This window comes from Peromyscus californicus, unplaced genomic scaffold, assembly GCF_007827085.1.
Source record: "Peromyscus californicus insignis strain IS unplaced genomic scaffold, ASM782708v3 Scaffold_6__1_contigs__length_162567912, whole genome shotgun sequence".
In the NCBI taxonomy this organism is placed as follows: domain Eukaryota; kingdom Metazoa; phylum Chordata; class Mammalia; order Rodentia; family Cricetidae; genus Peromyscus; species Peromyscus californicus.
The window spans coordinates 143782817-143800002 of NW_026294584.1; the positions used below are offsets into that span (position 1 = coordinate 143782817).

Genomic DNA, 17186 nt, shown 5'->3' on the forward strand with positions numbered 1-17186 from the left:
CAGAAAATCACTTGGTGCGTTGCCTGGATTTCATGGTGTGAGCATCAGTGATCTTAGAGGAGGTTGGGTCCAGAAACTTTGGAGATTAGTTCATTCTAGAGTTACAACTGACTTTTCTCAGGTTCAATAATTGGTTCATTTGACAAATCACGTTCCTTGAGTATCAATACAGATTTTAAAAAAATCTCTCAAGCTATTTTTATCTTTTTTTGTGGATACATTTTTTCTTTCATTTTTTAAATTAATTAATTTATTTTACATTCCAACTGCAACCTCCCTTGCCCCCTCTTCTCTCACTCCCTCTCCCCCTCCCCTCTGTCCCCCCTCAGTCTACTTTTCCTCCATAATAGCTCAGAAAGGAGCTGGCCTCCCATGGGCTTCAGCAAAGCATGGCGCATCAAGCTGCCATAAGACCAAGCACCTCCCCCTGTATTCAGGCTGGGCAAAGCAATCCAACAGGAGGAAAAGATTACCAAGAGCCGGTCAAAGTACCAGAGACTGCCCCTGCTCCCATTGTAGGGAGTCTCACATATAGAACAAGCTACACATTTGTCATATGTATGCAGAGGGCCTATGTTGGTCCCATGTAGGCTCCCTGGTTGTTGGTTCAGACTCTGTAAGTCCCCATGAGCCAGGCTATGGTTTTTGTGGGTTTTCCTGTGATGTTTTTGACCCCTTAGTTTCCTACAATCCCTTCTCCATCTTCTCAGCAGAACTCCCTGAACTGAACCAGTGTTTGGCCATGGGTCTCTGAATCTGCCTCCATCAGTCACTGGATGAAAGCTCTCTAATGACAACTGGGGTAGTCACCAGTCCAATCCCAGGGGACAACTAGTTCAGGCTATGCTTCTACTGCTGCCAGGAGCTTTAGCTGGGGCCATTGTTGTAGATTCGTGGAAGTTTCTACCCAACTCTGTAAAGCCCCCCACCTTTCCAGTCATCTCTTTCAGCACAGAACCCCTCTGCCTGTCGCACAACCTGATCCCTCCAGTTCCCATGCCCACCCTCCCCCAGTCCAACCAGGAGATATCTTTTATTTCTCCTTCCTAGGGAGATCCATCGTCCCACCTTGGGCCCTCCTATTACCTAGCCTCTTTGGGTCAATGGATTGTAGCATAGTTATCCATTATTTTACAGTTATAGGAAAAGATCTTTACCAACCCCACATCCAACAGAGGGCTGATCTCTAAAATATATAAAGAACTCAAGAAATTAGACATTAAGAAACAAAATAATCCAATTAAAAAATGGGTTACTGACCTAAACAGCGAATTCTCAACAGAAGAATACTCTGTTGTGTAAATGTACTACATTTTCTTCATTCATTCCTCAGTTGAGAGGCATCTAGGTTTTTTTCTAGGTTCTGGCTATTGTGAATAATGCTGCTATGAATACAGCTGAGCAAGTGTTCTTGTGGTGTGATTGAGCATCCTTTGGGTATATGCCCCAGAGTGGTATAGCTGGGTCTTGAGGTAGATCCATTTGCAATTTTCTGAGAAACCATCATACTGATTTCCAAAGTGGTTGTACAAGTTTGCACTCCAACCAGCAATGGAGGAAGGTTCCCCTTGCTCCACATCCTGGTCAGAATTAGCTGTCATCTGTGGTTTTGATCTTATCCATTCTGACAGGCATAAGATAGAATCTCAGAGTTGTTTTGATTTGCATTTCCCTGATGGCTAAGGATGTTAAACATTTCTTTAGGTGCTTCTCTGCCATTTGAGATTTTTGTGTTGATATTCTCTAGTCATATCTGCACCCCATTTTTTAATTGCATTATTTGCTTTTTGATGTCTAGTTTCTTCAGTTCTTTGTATATTTTGGAAATCAACCCTCTGTCAGATGTGGGGTTGGTGAAAATCTTTTCCCATTCTGTAGGTTGCCATTTCGTTGTATTGACAGTGTCCTTTGCCTTACAGAAGCTCTTCAGTTTTGTTATTGAGCTTTGTGTCTCTGCTACTGGTGTTCTATCCTGGAAGTTGTCTCCTGTGCCAATGCATTCTAAGCTATTTCCCACTTTCTCTTCTATGAGGTTCAGTGTAACTTGATTTATGTTGAGGTTTTTGATCACTTGGACCTGAGTTTTGGAGTTGCTTTTTGTTTGTTTGCTGACTTGTTTTTGAGTTTCACTATATAGCACTGGCTGGTCTAGAACTTGCTATGAAGACCAGGTGTTGACTTCAAATTCAGGAATCTGCCTGCTTCTGCCTCCTGGATGTTTGAATTATTTTCAGCTTATATTAAAGACAAGAGTTACTTCTTTTCTCCCTTACTTCTTTTTTTTCTGTGGTGCTACAATTAAATTTAGTACTCTATACATGCTAAGCAAGCACTGTACTAATGAGCTATGTAGCCAGCCTAGTCACATTTATTTAAGAACTAATTTGGCCAGGCGTATGCCTGGAAACCACTTCTTTGTAAATAAAGACAGGAGAATTAGAATTCAAGGCCTGTCTAATTGTATTATGAGACTCTGTCTCATAAAACCAAGGGCTGGGAATGTAGCCCACTGGTAAGGCACTTACACAGCATGGAAAGGTGCTGTGTTAGAGCCTCAGGATCACAACATTTTAGAAAATAAAAGATGGCTTTGAACCCCTCTAAACTTATTTTATTTCATTTACTTGTAAGTTTTTGGTACTGTGTTTACATATATTTTAAGCTTTTCAGTTGAAAACATACAATCATAAACACTATGGGCATATCTGTTCCTCAACACAAAATCTTTTAGAATTACTTCTTTATTCATTTTTACTAAAATATACCTCCCAAAATTAATAAATGCTGATATTGCATTCTCTTCCACACAGCTTTTTTCCCTTTATGAAGATGAATGAAGAACCTATAACTCATTCTACCCTAAATGTGAACTCCCAGCAGAAGTGCAAAGCAAAGAACAATATTAAGAATACATTTCATTCAACTGAATTGTCATTCATTGAGCAGAGGCAAAAATACCAAAAACATAGTAAGAAGCATGAAAACACAGCAGAAGACATCTCTGGTGAAGGTATAATATTGTATTTGATGAATAAGGAGAGATTGTTAAAAAAAATTAAGGTTAGGATTAAGGTTTCTTAAGTATTAGGGAGATACAAAAAGTAGCAAAAAGGTTTCTTACTTTGTGAATTTAGTTAGAAATATGTGGAGACCCAAAAAGGTTTCCTGGTGAGATCTGAGCTTGCTTGACCCAGTAGGGCTGCATTAGAGGTTTGCTTGACCACGTGCCTAGTTACAAGGTGATTGGAAGGGTCTACATTTGGCTGAGCTAGGTCTTTTGCTCCACCCCTTGGCATTCCTATAAATATAAGAGACAGGAGGGGCCGGTGGGTAATGACCCAGGCCCTCCCAAGGCTATCCTGAGTTTCTGTTTCTTTCCCCTCTATCCCTCTAATATCTCTTATCTTTCTCTCCTCAAGGGTTAAAGTTAAAATGAGGTATCAGTTTAGTCTATATAATAAGAAAGACCAAATGGTCAATACCATAACAATTTAAAGAGTAATCTGGATAGTTTAGACATTTCACTAAGTAAGAGTTGTTTTAGCCTTGAATGAAAAAAATCAACTTTTGAGAAGTGAAAAAGGTTGGAACTGAATTCCCTGGCTACAACGTTTTAAGAACTAAAGTGTAAAATAATTACAGGGTGAAGCTCTTTATGGCACTGGGTTTGGGAGTCTTGTTCTGGGTACTGAGAATTTAGTTGGGCTGGTGGGTTTCTGGACAAGGGTAACGTGTAGCAGAGACTCAAGTCTTTATTCTCATTATATCCTGAAACAAACAAAAGATGAATGTATTTCCTTCAGACTTGGAACTCCAAACAAGTTGGATATCAACAAAGATAGATTTTTGTTAAGATTTCTTGTAGTTAATGTATAGGTTATAGCGTATTTATGAAATTTTCCTTTGATTTTCACAGGCTTGTCTTTCCAGACCTAAATATCTGGAATATCCAAGCTTAGATAAAGGAAGGGAGTTTAGGAATTTGAAGAAGCAATTCACAGATTCATATATATATATATTCCAATACATATATCTGAGCTTGAGTGCCTAAGTGCTGGGAACCATATGCCACCTTCATTCTGTCCTACCTTATTTCTTTAAAGACAGGCATATACCCAGTGAAGGATACTGTTAAAGCAGAAAAAGTAGAAAGTGAATTAAGTTTTTCATAGCAATTCAGGTAATCTGAAAACTAACCCCCAAATGAAAAGAAAACAAAAGCCCATTGCAATGAAGCATAAGCCTTTGACACTTGCTTCTATTGAACGTTCGCTTGGAGTCTGTTGATTTTTGCTGATTTCTCCTAACGGGAAATTGTATCCACTCAGTAGTGAGTATTTGGAATAGAATATTGGCAGGCAGCAAAGCAAAGCAAAACAAAACAAAAATATAGATGTGGGAAGCTGACCAAGAGTAAGAGGGCTGCTGTATGGCACTGAAGATCAAGGTGAGGCTAGAGTCTATCATGGATGTGAATCGACCCCAAGCTATTTGCCTGCAGAGAGAAGATAGAATCCATTCAGCTGAGTCTGTGTTATTCAGGCAGACACAGTGAGAAATGCGGGCAGTGGGGCCACCCCTAATTCTGAGCTACATTACTAAGTCTCATCCTTGCACTGTAAACCGTGACATATGTTCATTAGATTAAAGAAAAGAGTCAGGAAATATGGAAGGGAAAAAAGACTGATCAAATGATGCTCCTCTGGCTTCCTAATTCAGGATGCAATCACCTTTACAGGGCAGAATTTGGAGCTAGACCAATCTTTTTCCAATTAGGTTTCAAATTGTATTCTTTTTTAGTTCTCCCCATACAACCTCTTTAGGATTAAGAGGGTGATAGAGAGTAGGGTTTGGAGACCAAACATAGGAATTACAGGCTCAGTTCTATTTGATTATTTTAGCCATAAATGCTACATAAGAAAGCTTTTTACTTTAGTTCCTGTATCATACAAACTGTGAATTATTCACTGATATTTTTGGCTTATTTTTCTCCTGTGGTATTTGTATTTCCTATATTGACTACTGAACTCTGTTTTAAATTAAGGACATTGAAACTAGTTCCATGGAATATTTCAGGTACGTTAGTTTGTCATGTGACCTTTAGTAAGTAAATATATTTCTGTTGTTCAGGCATTTTTACTAACATGTCATTATTTGCTTTAACCCTTGGATGAAAGATATTTAACAGACTTGTCCCATCACCTCATTCCCACTGCCAGCTGCTTTTGATCCCACCCTTTGGTTTCTCTTTCTCAGAGAATTTCTCACCTTCTCCATGGAGGCTCATCTCTAGTGTGCTTGGTGCCATGTGCCTTCTCCTGATGGCTGTAGCCATAGCGGTGAGCGTTTCCACTACACACTGTGAGTGTCCCAAGTGCTTCTCCCTTTTCTCCTTTGGGGCAGACTTGCAGCAACTTACCAAAATTCCTCCTTGGCTGTGGGCACAGCTGGAGCGCTTGTCTGCTATGTGTGAGACATTGGGTTGGATCCTGAGTACCGTCACCAGAAAACAGCAACCAAAACAAAACAAAACTTCCTTTTAAACATTTTCTCTAACATTGCTTATCATTATTCTAGAACAGAGGTTTTTATTGTTTGTTGATGTGTCAAAATAAAAGAAAGAGCCAGGCGGTCATGGTGCACGCCTTTAATGCCAGCACTTGGGAGGCAGAGGCAGGCAGATCTCTGTGAGTTCAAGGCCAGCCTGGTTTAAAGCTGGTCTACAGTTCCAGGACAGGTCCCAAAGCTACACAGAGAAACCCTGTATATAAAAAACTGAAAATAAAATAAAATAAAATAAATATCAAATTATTATGTGGACTTTTTTGTAGTATCTTCTGAAAGAACATGTTCCATGATCCGGCAAAGAGGTAAGTTCTCATTTCCTAGCCTCTGTGGGCAGATTCAATCAGGAAAACAATTTCATTGTATTAACTCCATGAATAGTAGATAGTCTTCAAAAGCAAGATACTTCAGCATAACTAAGAAAAGATTTGACATGGTCCCAGAAATTTAACAACTAACATTAATATGGAACAAAGGTTTTTGTATACCAAACTGTAACAAAATATAGAAACATTGTTGGTGTTATTATGTACCTCTGTATACAGCATAAACAATCTTGCAAGATCTGTGGTTTTGTATGGGAATAGGATTAATGTGAGAACAAATTTTGAAAGAGCAACTTCTCAACAAAAGCAGAATCCAATGATGATGTAAAGGGGTGTTTCCACTCCAAGTGCAGTAGACTTAGGCAAACTAACAGTTCAGCAATGAGGATGGATAGGTCTCAGCAGATGTATGTTCTATGAAGTAGAAAAGGTCTGAAAGTTCAGATAAAAATAGAGCCAAAGATATGTGTTTCCATTTCGTAGTTTTATTATAACCATTTTAGTTATCTTTACAGAATATTGTTACAGTGTATTAAGTGTGCATGCTCTGTGTTTTAAACAAGTGAAAAGCAACACTTGAGTCTGTGAACCTCTTCAGTAGAGTGACAGACACTCCTTCCCTAGGACCTCATCATCCCTGCCCAGAGAACTGGGTCTGGTTCAGATGCAGTTGTTATTACTTCTCCAAGGAAATGCTAAGCTGGAGAGAGAGTCAGCGTGCCTGCTTATCTCTCAATTCCAGTCTCATAAGGATAAGCAAAGAGGAGATGGTAAGTTGCTGCAAATGGGAGTCACAGGGTGCCAGATCCCCAAAGGGATTAACTGGGTTAAACTGGCCGCCACTTACACTTGCTTAAATTTAGCACTGGATCAATGGCTGAAGGATGAAACTGTTCTATCTTTTGTTTCAGTTTTTATGTGCAAAATATAGGATAGAGCTGTGTATTGTATGAAAAAGAGAGAGAGAGTAAAGTAATATTTGGAATTTCATTCATGAAAAAAATATTGAAGCTGGGCCTGGTGACACAGGCCTGTAATCCCATCTTCTTGGGAATCCAAGGCTAGAGCATTAAATATTCAAGGCTACAGAGTGAGTTGAAGGAAAGCCTGGACAACTTAACAAGGCCCCTCCCCCTCAAAAAAAAAGTCTATACACGGTTGAAGAATGTAACTCAGTGATAAAACATTTGTCATACACGTAGGGCCTAAAGTTCAATCCTCAGCACTACCAATAAATAAATAGATAGACAGACACATGTGTGTAATGAATTCAGAGGGAAACTTGTTTTCAGTAATATCTCAGCCAGAGAGATAGGAAAAACAAAAACAAACAAACAAAAACAAAACAACCCCGCATAGTTCAACACAAAGATGACACAGGCATCTTGGTCTAGAATACCAAGTGACAATGTAAATGAATTTTTATAACTCTAACAATTATGTCAGCATCAAGTTAAAGTGTCTACTGTGTGTTTCCCCAACAGAGAGTCTCTTCATTATATACACGAAGGTACCAGAGTAAAGTTAGTCTCCAAGAAAACTATGCAGACTCTTTTAAAAATATTCTCATTTCCTTTCATCTCAAACCGACACTATCCTTTTACTCACTTAGTTTTTTACTTTTTAATTTATTTTTCTTAACTTTTACTCAATTTATTTGTTTATTTTCTGAATCTCCAGTAGGAGCAGAAAAGTTTTACTTTTCATTGCTGAGGTCTGTCTCATAATATAGCATCATTTAGTGAGGCTGCAGACTTCAGACACAGAATAAATGTATACAGAGGGAGTTGACTCTTTCAAAGGCACTTCCATAGAGCTGATGAAAAGATAATGATGGGAACCCTATGTGTTTGTGTTTTTTCACTTTCAGGATTTTTTCAGTTTGAAGTCTTTCTTTTGGGTTGGAATTTACTATGATGAAACTGGGAGACAGTGGCGGTGGGAAAACCATTCTGTTCTACCCTATGAGATGTAAGTATCCACACGGCATCAGGTGTTTAATTTAGTTACGGTGTGAATGAAGGGTTCTGGGTACAATTTCAGCAACATTAGAGAACTGAGGAAACAGACAGTCTTTTATACCCATCCCATGTTCAGAAGAAAGATGCATTACTTTATTCTTTCATTGAGTTTCCCCTGAAAATTTTCTCAGGATCTTCCCCAATAAACTGAAAGAAACTGTGTGGCATAAACAAAAGGCTTTTTATTTTCTTTTTATAGTTTCCCAGCTAGAAGTCTTAGCCTAAGACGTCAGCAGGTCTGAAACTCTTTGTAGATGTAACCGTCTTATTAAATAAGAAATACAGAGCTAATACAGAGATGAAAGCCAAGAGGTCAGAGCAATAGCTAAGAGCTAAAAACCTTACCCTTCACTGTCGCTGTACCTCTCTGAAAGAGACCTACTTCCTGTGTCTGTCTTTTTTTTTTATAGAGTTTCTGTTCTGCCTTCTTATTGGTTGTAAACCCAACCACATGACCTCCTAGTCACTGCCTGTCTGTACAGACCTCCAGGTCTTCTATGGTTGGTATTGAGATTAAAGGCATGTCTCTCCAATGCTGGCTGTATCCTTGAACACACAGAGATCTACCTAGTTCTGCCTACCAAGTTCTGGGATTAAAGGTGTACACCACCACCGCCCAGCTTTCGCTATGGCTTGCTAATAGCTCTGACCCCAGGGCAACTTTATTTATTAACATACAAATAAAATCACATTTCAGTACAAATAAAATATCACTATAGCTCTCCTCAGTTTAGAACTAGCCCTCCTCTCTCTGTCCTTTCACTAATTCCTCTCCTGAAGATGCCGAGTTGCACTAGGGCTTACCCTAATGACTTCATTTTAATTCACTTAAAAAAAAAAGATTTATTTATTCATTATGTATACAGTGGTCTGCCTGCATGTATGTCTGCAGACCAGAAGCAGGCATCAGATCTCATTATAGATGGTTGTGAGCCACCATGTGGGTGCTGGGAATGAACTCAGGTCCTCTGGAAGAACAGCCAGTGCTCTTAACCTCTGAGCCATCTCTCCAGGCACTAATTCACTTATTTCTTAAGGACTCCACCTCCAGACAGATTCTGAGCACTGGAGGTGAGGATTTGTGGTAGCATAATAAACACTCTGCCCTCTTGCTCCCCTAATGCAAAAGTATTTGCACACTGTTCTAAAAGCACCGAGGAGATCTATTCTATCCCAGCACCAATTTTCAGTCGACTGGAGATCTGACTCTCCCCAAGGGAAACCTTCTCTTCAGTGTGAATCTGTGGATCCAAGCATGATTTGTCTATGAGATTTGAAAGTAGGACAGACATATGGGGCACATTTTCCTCATTCTGGAAAGAAGAAGCAGAAACAAATGCACACTGAACCTCAGGCAAACTAGAAACTTTTGGGGAGGCAAAGCTCACCAGTGTTTGTTTTGTTTTGTTTTACTTTAACAGTTGCTTTTATTCTCTACTTTACTTTTAAAACACTACAAGAACTGAGTAACAAAACCAAGAGCAAACTGTTTATAGTCTTGTGTTCACCCATCACTTTATAAAAAGTACCAGCAGGGGGAGATGCTCCTGGAGCTGACGATGAACACACTTCCCTTGCCGATGAACATTATCCTCACACACTTGTCTTGACACCTTCTTTCCTGATTTGGATCCACCACTTCCCCTCCCATCAGGAAGGTTTCTCAGCAGTTTACCAGAAGAGAGAAACAAACGTTCAGGAAATGGTACCTTTAACTAGACGATCAGGCAACTCCTTCTATCTGACTGAAGATAAGTTGACACACCTTCATTTAACACAAAGTTCTTTAGTTCTAAGTTTCAAGAACAACCCTCCTTAGTTCAGCATTCTGTCTCCTGGCCTGTCAGACCAATGACTGCATTATATAGGATTAATGTCATCGACAATATTATCATTAATGTCCTCCAGGGCTTTAATATTCCACTCACCATGAGACTAAACACTGTGGTGCCTAAATGTATATTTATACCACTGGAAACTTTTAATTAGGTGAGCTATCCACAGTCTGTTTTGCTCTATTTTTTTTTTATTGTAGTGTCATGGGTCTAATGCAGGGCCCCAATCCTGCCAGCATCATGCTCCCTCACTGAGTTACACCTCTCAGTCCTATTCACAGGCTCACGTTTTAAAAAAATTATCATTCTAACCTGACAATCAATTGACATCCCTTCCCCATTGACTCTTTCTTCTTAGTTGAAATATTAATTAATATTTACAATTCCATACTGGTTTGATAACTTTGCAGTTTACTAACATCTTAACAATATGAATTATGGGTTATGGAAATCACACAGATTGGATTTTTTAATTTTATATGAAGGGTAACAATTTTGTAGTCTCATGGGGATTTGAATGCCATGTGATTTCTTGATTACAGTGGAATTTCTTTCATTTTAGGTTTTATGATCTTGATACTAATATGCAATGCTTCTGTGCATCTTATAAATCAAAAGGAATTTATTTGGCTGAAAAATGTACAAATAAATTGACATATATTTGCAAGAAGTACCATATTTAATCCTATGAGGTCACAGAAGATATGAAAATGAAACATTTCTTATCAAACTTTTTTCCTTGGGTGCTTATTTTCTGGAGAAAACATTGCAAATGTTTGCCTTTGCTTGAATAAATTATATTCAAATCCATTCCAGTATCATTCTTTGTCAATGTTTCTGCTAACATATTTATTGCATATTGCATGCATTTTAGAAGACACTATAATAAATGAGTTCTGAATGAAATAATGAGATAAAGCTGATGAGTTCAGGTTAAACCATTAGACACTTAAAAGCTTGACCTATGTCAAGTTCTCTGCTCAACATATTCATCTGTGTGTGTGTGTGTGTGTGTGTGTGTGTGTTCCACAAAGTGTCAAAATGTATTATTAACTGAAAACAGAGATATTATAGTAAAAAAACATGAGTTGTCTGACCACACAAAAACTATAATGATTTTAAAAATTTTGGAATTAGCTATCAGATTGATTTTAATACATTGTCCAATTAAATTCACTATCTAATCCTCCAAGACAACTAACTAGGGGCAAAAGTTTAAGTCAGGTTTTCTTGTAAAGTAATTTGATTTAAAAACTGAAATAGCCAAATTTTCATTTCTTTTCTTTGTATCTTACACAGTTTTTAAAAATACTAGAACTAGACGGTTATTAAGCATTTATTTTAATTCAGCCATTTTAGAAGTTTTAGTGATTGCTGCAATACTGAGGACAACCTGCAAACTTTATTACTAACATTTTGCTCTTTATCTCACTATCAAAAATGTATCCATCTCCTCTCTCACTACTGATTCATTGACACATCTTAAAATTTACGGATTTCAGAATGGTTTCTCTATGTCAAGATAGTTCCCTCATAGTCTTAGAGCATGCTTACCAATGACTAGTTTCATAATCTGTTTACAATTCTTTCTTTGAAGTAATATATATATATATATATATATATATATATATATATATATATATATTCACAAATCTTAACATAGTACTCAGTAAGTCTGTAACTACTGGTCAAATACATACTATTATGATATCCTAGGACATTAATTAAGCCCATTTCAGTAAATCCCTACCATTTCCCAGAGCAAGTTGCTGCTCTATTTCTTTGCAGTATCTAAGCCTTTCCTTTTCTTTGTGAAAAAAAAAAGATTGATAAACATAGCATGTACTCCCCACATAAAACATATTCCCTTAGTGTGATATTTTGAGACTTATTGTTGATAGTGTGTGCGGTGTGCACGTTCAGGCAAAGAGTGATGTCAAGTACTTTTCCTAAGCTGGTCCATGTTTTATTTTGAGTGGCCATGGCAATTCTACCCCTAGGTCAGTATTTTTAAACATATTTTCATCTCTTGGCTCTGAAAAATCTGAACCTTAAAACAGCTTTTGCCTCCAAATTTTAAATAAATAACATCACATTTATATTTGCACAATATACTTTACTAAAGTTGAGTTCTAATTCCTTAAAGAGATAGTGAGAGAATATTGTGTGTAAAAGAGCAATCCCTGGTTATTTTTTTCTTGATTTTACTTTATTTCTTGACTTTGTTGTCAAAACTGTACCTCGACTCAAATATGATCCTTGTAATCCTGAATGAGAATACCATTTCCGTATTGAAAATACATTTGGTCTAATTTTTACACCATATATGCATATAGCATTTCAGGGTACTCATGATGTAGAAAATTATTATCAATTAGTAATAAAATGATGAGATACTGTAAAGTGTTAAAAAACTAAAGACAAAATTTCTACTTGCAAAATATGTTCTTAATCTAAGATTGTGTTCATGCTAAATTATCAGAGTAGAACAGCCACATGGCTGACTGCTAAACTTGGGTTGATTAGACTACATTATAAAGTTCATATTAATGGTCTTTGCCAGGTGTCAGCTTTCTTTTCATCTGAGCTGAACAGCTTTTATAAAACCCTGTTCTGGATTTTTCCTGTTCCAATTCTGGTGACAGGAATTCAGTGAGGACCAGGGGAAGAAGATGAAGAACTTCTCTCACCTTGAGTTCAATGTTTCCATATTTGTTTTTAAATCAGTGGCAGCATGACACATTTCATCAGAGCATTAATTCAACTCTTTTTACTACCTTGGGCTTGTCTCTGATGTCAGGAACTACAACAAGCATCTTATAGCTGTGCATGGAATTTTTTAAGTCTTTCTCCAGCCATTGCCTGTTTATTATTTCCATGCACAGGTCATTCTACCTGAGTCCTCTAGTAGAAGACAGTTAAAGGATCCCATGGAAACAGTGAGTGGTATTTACAGTCCACTCAATGTTTCATGTTCTTTGGGTTATCTTTGTGGTTGACATTTATTTTCACCTTCATTTTAGATAGTAAATATTGTCATGGGCTCAAATTTAATGTTATTTCCTGTGGCCATGCTTTGCTAGAATCACACCAATGTTGCAGTTACAAAGATAATGATCAACCACAACTACACTTGCAAACCTCTCTTGTGCCCCTTCTTTCTTCCCTCCTGTATCTTTTGCTACTTGGTCAGTGGCAATGCTTCAATTCCAAAGCCTTTTGCAATAGTCTCTTATTTTAGGATATAGCATTCTCCCTGTCAATCACCCTCTACTTCTCTCCTATACCACATGGTCACATCAAGGCTCAGGTAAGCAAAAACTATTATTTTAGGTGGTGGTACCTCTATGATTGGAAATATTCAGCAGTGTGCAGTGAATATTGCCTTTTATGCTCATGGAGTATACTTAGCTATTGACTCAAGTCCGATCCAAACAGTGGCCAGGCTCATATCATAATTCAGAGAGGTCCTTTAAAAGCTTATCTCCAGGCCTGGAGAGATGGTTCAGGGGTTAAGAATGCTTGCTGCTCTTCTAGAGGACCTGAGCTCAGTGCCTAGTACTCAAGTCTGGTGGATCACAGCCCCAGGGGAATACACACCTCTGTTTCACAAACAACTGTTTTCAGGTGGACATACCCACACAGACACAGACACACACACAGTTACAGATACAAACACACCCAAGTTTTTTAAAAATAATAAAATTAAATCCTTTCAAAGAGTTAGTCTCCAAACTCTTTGTAGATAATGATAAATGGCCATTGTCTTGAACTCAGGCATGCCAGCATATGCCTGAAATTTCAGCACTTGGGAGGTTGAGACGGGAGAATTACTTCAATTTCATGCACCTCTGGACTTCATAGTAAGCTTCAGGAAAGCCTGATGAATAGTGAAAAAAGAAAAAATAGCGCGTAAATTGTTTGACACTCACTTCCCAAGTGAAAGCTTAGTGTCCAAAGGCTGTATGCTGAGCCCTTAGATGGCCTTACTGATTCCTAGTCTTCTGTCTGGGGACTCGTGTGCCTTTTGTTCTTAGGGAATTCTTATATTTGTCACAGTCCCTCTTCTTTTTGTCCAAGTTTCCTTGGCAGACAGTTACCTAGAGATTAACGAGGTAGACATTTTGCTAAAAAAAACAAAACAAAAAACAACAACAACAAAAAAAAACACACAAGAAAGAGAATCAGTGATATCTCACTGATAATCCATGGAAGTACTTAAGCTTTGGATGTCAAGAACTGACCAGTCAGCCTTGCTGTGATATTTCAGAATGATGACCTAAAGACCCACCCAAACTCACCACAGTTAAACTATTTTCAGCTACCCAGGAGGTGAGGAGCCATAGCTGCAACTCTCTAAGGAAGTTCTTACATTTGCTTAGACGTCCTCTCTAGTGCACTCATATAATACTTAGAAAAAGTATACATTAGGGACTAAAATTACAAATCAAGTTGTATATGCTTTTCTACTCTGGCTTTATAAACATCCTTTTCCCTAAACAACCAGGAAGAATGTGAACATTTTTGTTTAAAATATGTTATCATTGTGTCATATTCATCTGGACACTTCCGTGAAGATATCACTCCTTTGTAAATAGTCACCTAGACAGGGTTGGGTGCTCAGAAGAAACTTCAGTATCCCGTAATCGCATGCTGTCACTTCTTCTCATCCAGGGTGAGTAAACTGCCTGAACAAGGTGAGGATTGCTGCTTGGACATTCTTCTTAGTTCTTTGTGAGAAGTGTGTCTCTCGGTACTGTTAACTCAGTGTGAATACAGAAACGTGGTAGTGTACTTTGTAATGTATCTAGTGAATAACCATGATTAAATCTGCAACCTAGCTTGAAACTGTAAAATGATATTTTTGCATTTGTTAGGAAAAAGACAGGATTGAGTACCCAAAGTATAACTTCAAAATTATTAGACAGCATATCAGAGGTCAAGTAAAACATGGTGTTAAATTAGAATGGCAAGCATTTATACTCTGTCAAATACTTCCTCATCTGGATGGGAGGTACTGGGTGGCTGTTTCTAAAGGACCTTAAAGAAATCCACAGAAAACTGATGAAAGAACAGTCTTAGTAAATTCTTAACAATGTTCTATGGCAGAGATCAATGACAAAAAGGATCTCGGCTGCTTAATTAAAACGATATCAGAATCTTAAGCTCCAGGAAAAAAGTTTAGAGATAGGAGGAATTGCTTTTTGCTGGGTACATTTCTGTGATTCTCTTTACATACAGATACTATTGAGAATAACAATTTTTCCATCAATGAAAGAGTGGAGTATCAAAATACTTTATTAAAAAATACATACACTCATATACAAATGTATATATACATATATAGACATATCCACATACATGCACATGTATATTCAAATGAGACATATAAGTCAAACTCTAAAATTGGCATATAATGTATTAATTTTTTCCCTATTGAACCAAACTATTTTCACAAAAATTGATAAACATTGGTAAAAAAGACATTATATGGTCATGATTAAAAATGTGTACACTATTTGAACTATGTATGGTTTTGTACATATATGCACACAAATGCACACAAAGTAATGGATGTTTATGTAATTGGCAAAATCTGAGTAAATTCCTATGTATTTCACTAATGTTAGTTTCTTGATTTTCACTTGCATTCTAGCTATGTAAGATATCAACACTGGGGAAAATGAAGTCCATAGTATAAATGATTTCCCTATGCTCCTGTTGCTAGTCTATATTAAAAAAAGAAGCTAACAGTATTTTTATTGTCTTGATATAAACATGAGCTAACACCATTTTCCCATCCTTCCTTTTTCAGACCCTCTGTTGGCTCTCTTTCTAAAGCACAATTCTATTTATTATATTGTTTAATAAAAGACTTAGCCCACATCAGAGATGGCGGATGTACTGCTTCCAAATAAAAGTTCAAGGGAGTCATTCTTAATCTAAGTTTCATGTTTTACAGACATTGTACGCATCACACTCAGATGTATATCCCCTTTTGTCATCTTTCCCCAATGATTATACTTCAGAGTAAACTTTCACAGGTAGATTAGTGAAAGCCTCATGCAGAAAAATCCTAACATAAGAAACTAAACAAGGAAACTCAAGGAAGTATCAATGGGGTCAATCTGTTTGCTGTGCTGTGTCCTTGTACATCAGCATCTCCTTGAGATGATTGCTGCTATCCATTCTTATCTAAGTGAAGCTCCAGGGCTGAAAATGGGACTCTCACTCATGACGTTCAAGCCACCCAGAGTTTCTTATCCACTGACTACAGGAAGTTTCTGTTTAGTCCATTCAGGTACAAAGCAGAAAGGAGGGGTTTCTGGATGACTTGTACATAGGAGTAAGCTTGCATTGTTTTGTTCCAGGTACATGCCTTTTAAAAACAGGTAAGCTAAACTATCGTATCAGAAGTCAAGAGAGAGTCCTAAAACACAGAAAGAGAAAGAGAAGTGACTAGAAGGTTAAAAGGATAGTGAATTCCGAAAATGTTTGTTTCTTGGTTTGTAGGCAAAAATTTTAGACAAAAAGTCATATGATTCAATAAAATTTATGATTAATAAAAGTGGATAGCAACATATTTGAAAAGATACCTATATTTCTGTGAAAATGAAATGGACTTAGTCATGAATAAAACATATTTACTCAACTTTCTTATTGTTTTCTATTTCAATAAAGATGTAACTAAATACATTAGTTGAGACTGGCCTTGAACTCTTGATTCTCCCATCTCCACTTTCCATGTGCTGGGAGAACAGGTATGTGTCATCATACTTGGCAAGAAATCAGACTTCATCAAGTTAGAAATTCTAATTTGAAAACTAACATAGCCTCAAGAAAATATCCAATATATAAGGATTTTATCAAGCAAAACCCACTAGAGCTTGTTAGATTTTTCATTATAGTGTTTACAAGAGACTTTACGGCAGGCCAGACGTTTTCATTTTCAGGAAGCCTTCAGGAAAAAAGACTGCTTTGCAACCTGGTGCACCATGGGAAAATATATCTTTTCAGAAGCAGTGAAATGAAAATAAATCTCTCCTTTGGAATGCTTCTTGCCAAGACATTCTACAGTGTTAGCTGTACATGCCTAGGTATAGAAAATACTCCACTACTCATATCTTCAATGGGCATTAGATACCTTTTCCCAGCTCTTTCATCAAGTTTTAAAGATGTAGATATTAAAATCAACATTAATTTGAAATAATTCTATGGGAATTACAGAGAAAGGGAAGTGGACAAAAGAGTAGGGGAGGCAGAGGGAGAGAAAAGGAACATTTGGAAGAATACGTAACTATCTGAAATAGATACAGTAAAGCTCAATATCCTGCTTAGCATCAGTTTGGGTGTTTCTGTAAGTTCTGAGAAAAGTTTTGGGTAGAAAATTTATTTGGAATATATAAAAAATTGGGGTGAGAAGGGGACTATTAACACAG

At 37.4% G+C, this 17186-nt stretch overlaps 1 protein-coding gene across 1 annotated transcript; it reads left to right on the forward strand.

The window, feature by feature from the left end:
* The first annotated feature begins 2829 nt into the window (after positions 1 to 2829).
* LOC128099768 (killer cell lectin-like receptor subfamily E member 1) lies at positions 2830 to 10430 on the forward strand. The gene is made up of 6 exons (XM_052721587.1): positions 2830 to 3010; positions 5257 to 5361; positions 5832 to 5870; positions 6516 to 6661; positions 7762 to 7862; positions 10310 to 10430. The coding sequence occupies exons 1-6, from the start codon at positions 2830 to 2832 to the stop codon at positions 10428 to 10430; spliced, it is 693 nt and encodes a 230-aa protein (XP_052577547.1).
* The last annotated feature ends 6756 nt before the right edge of the window (positions 10431 to 17186 follow it).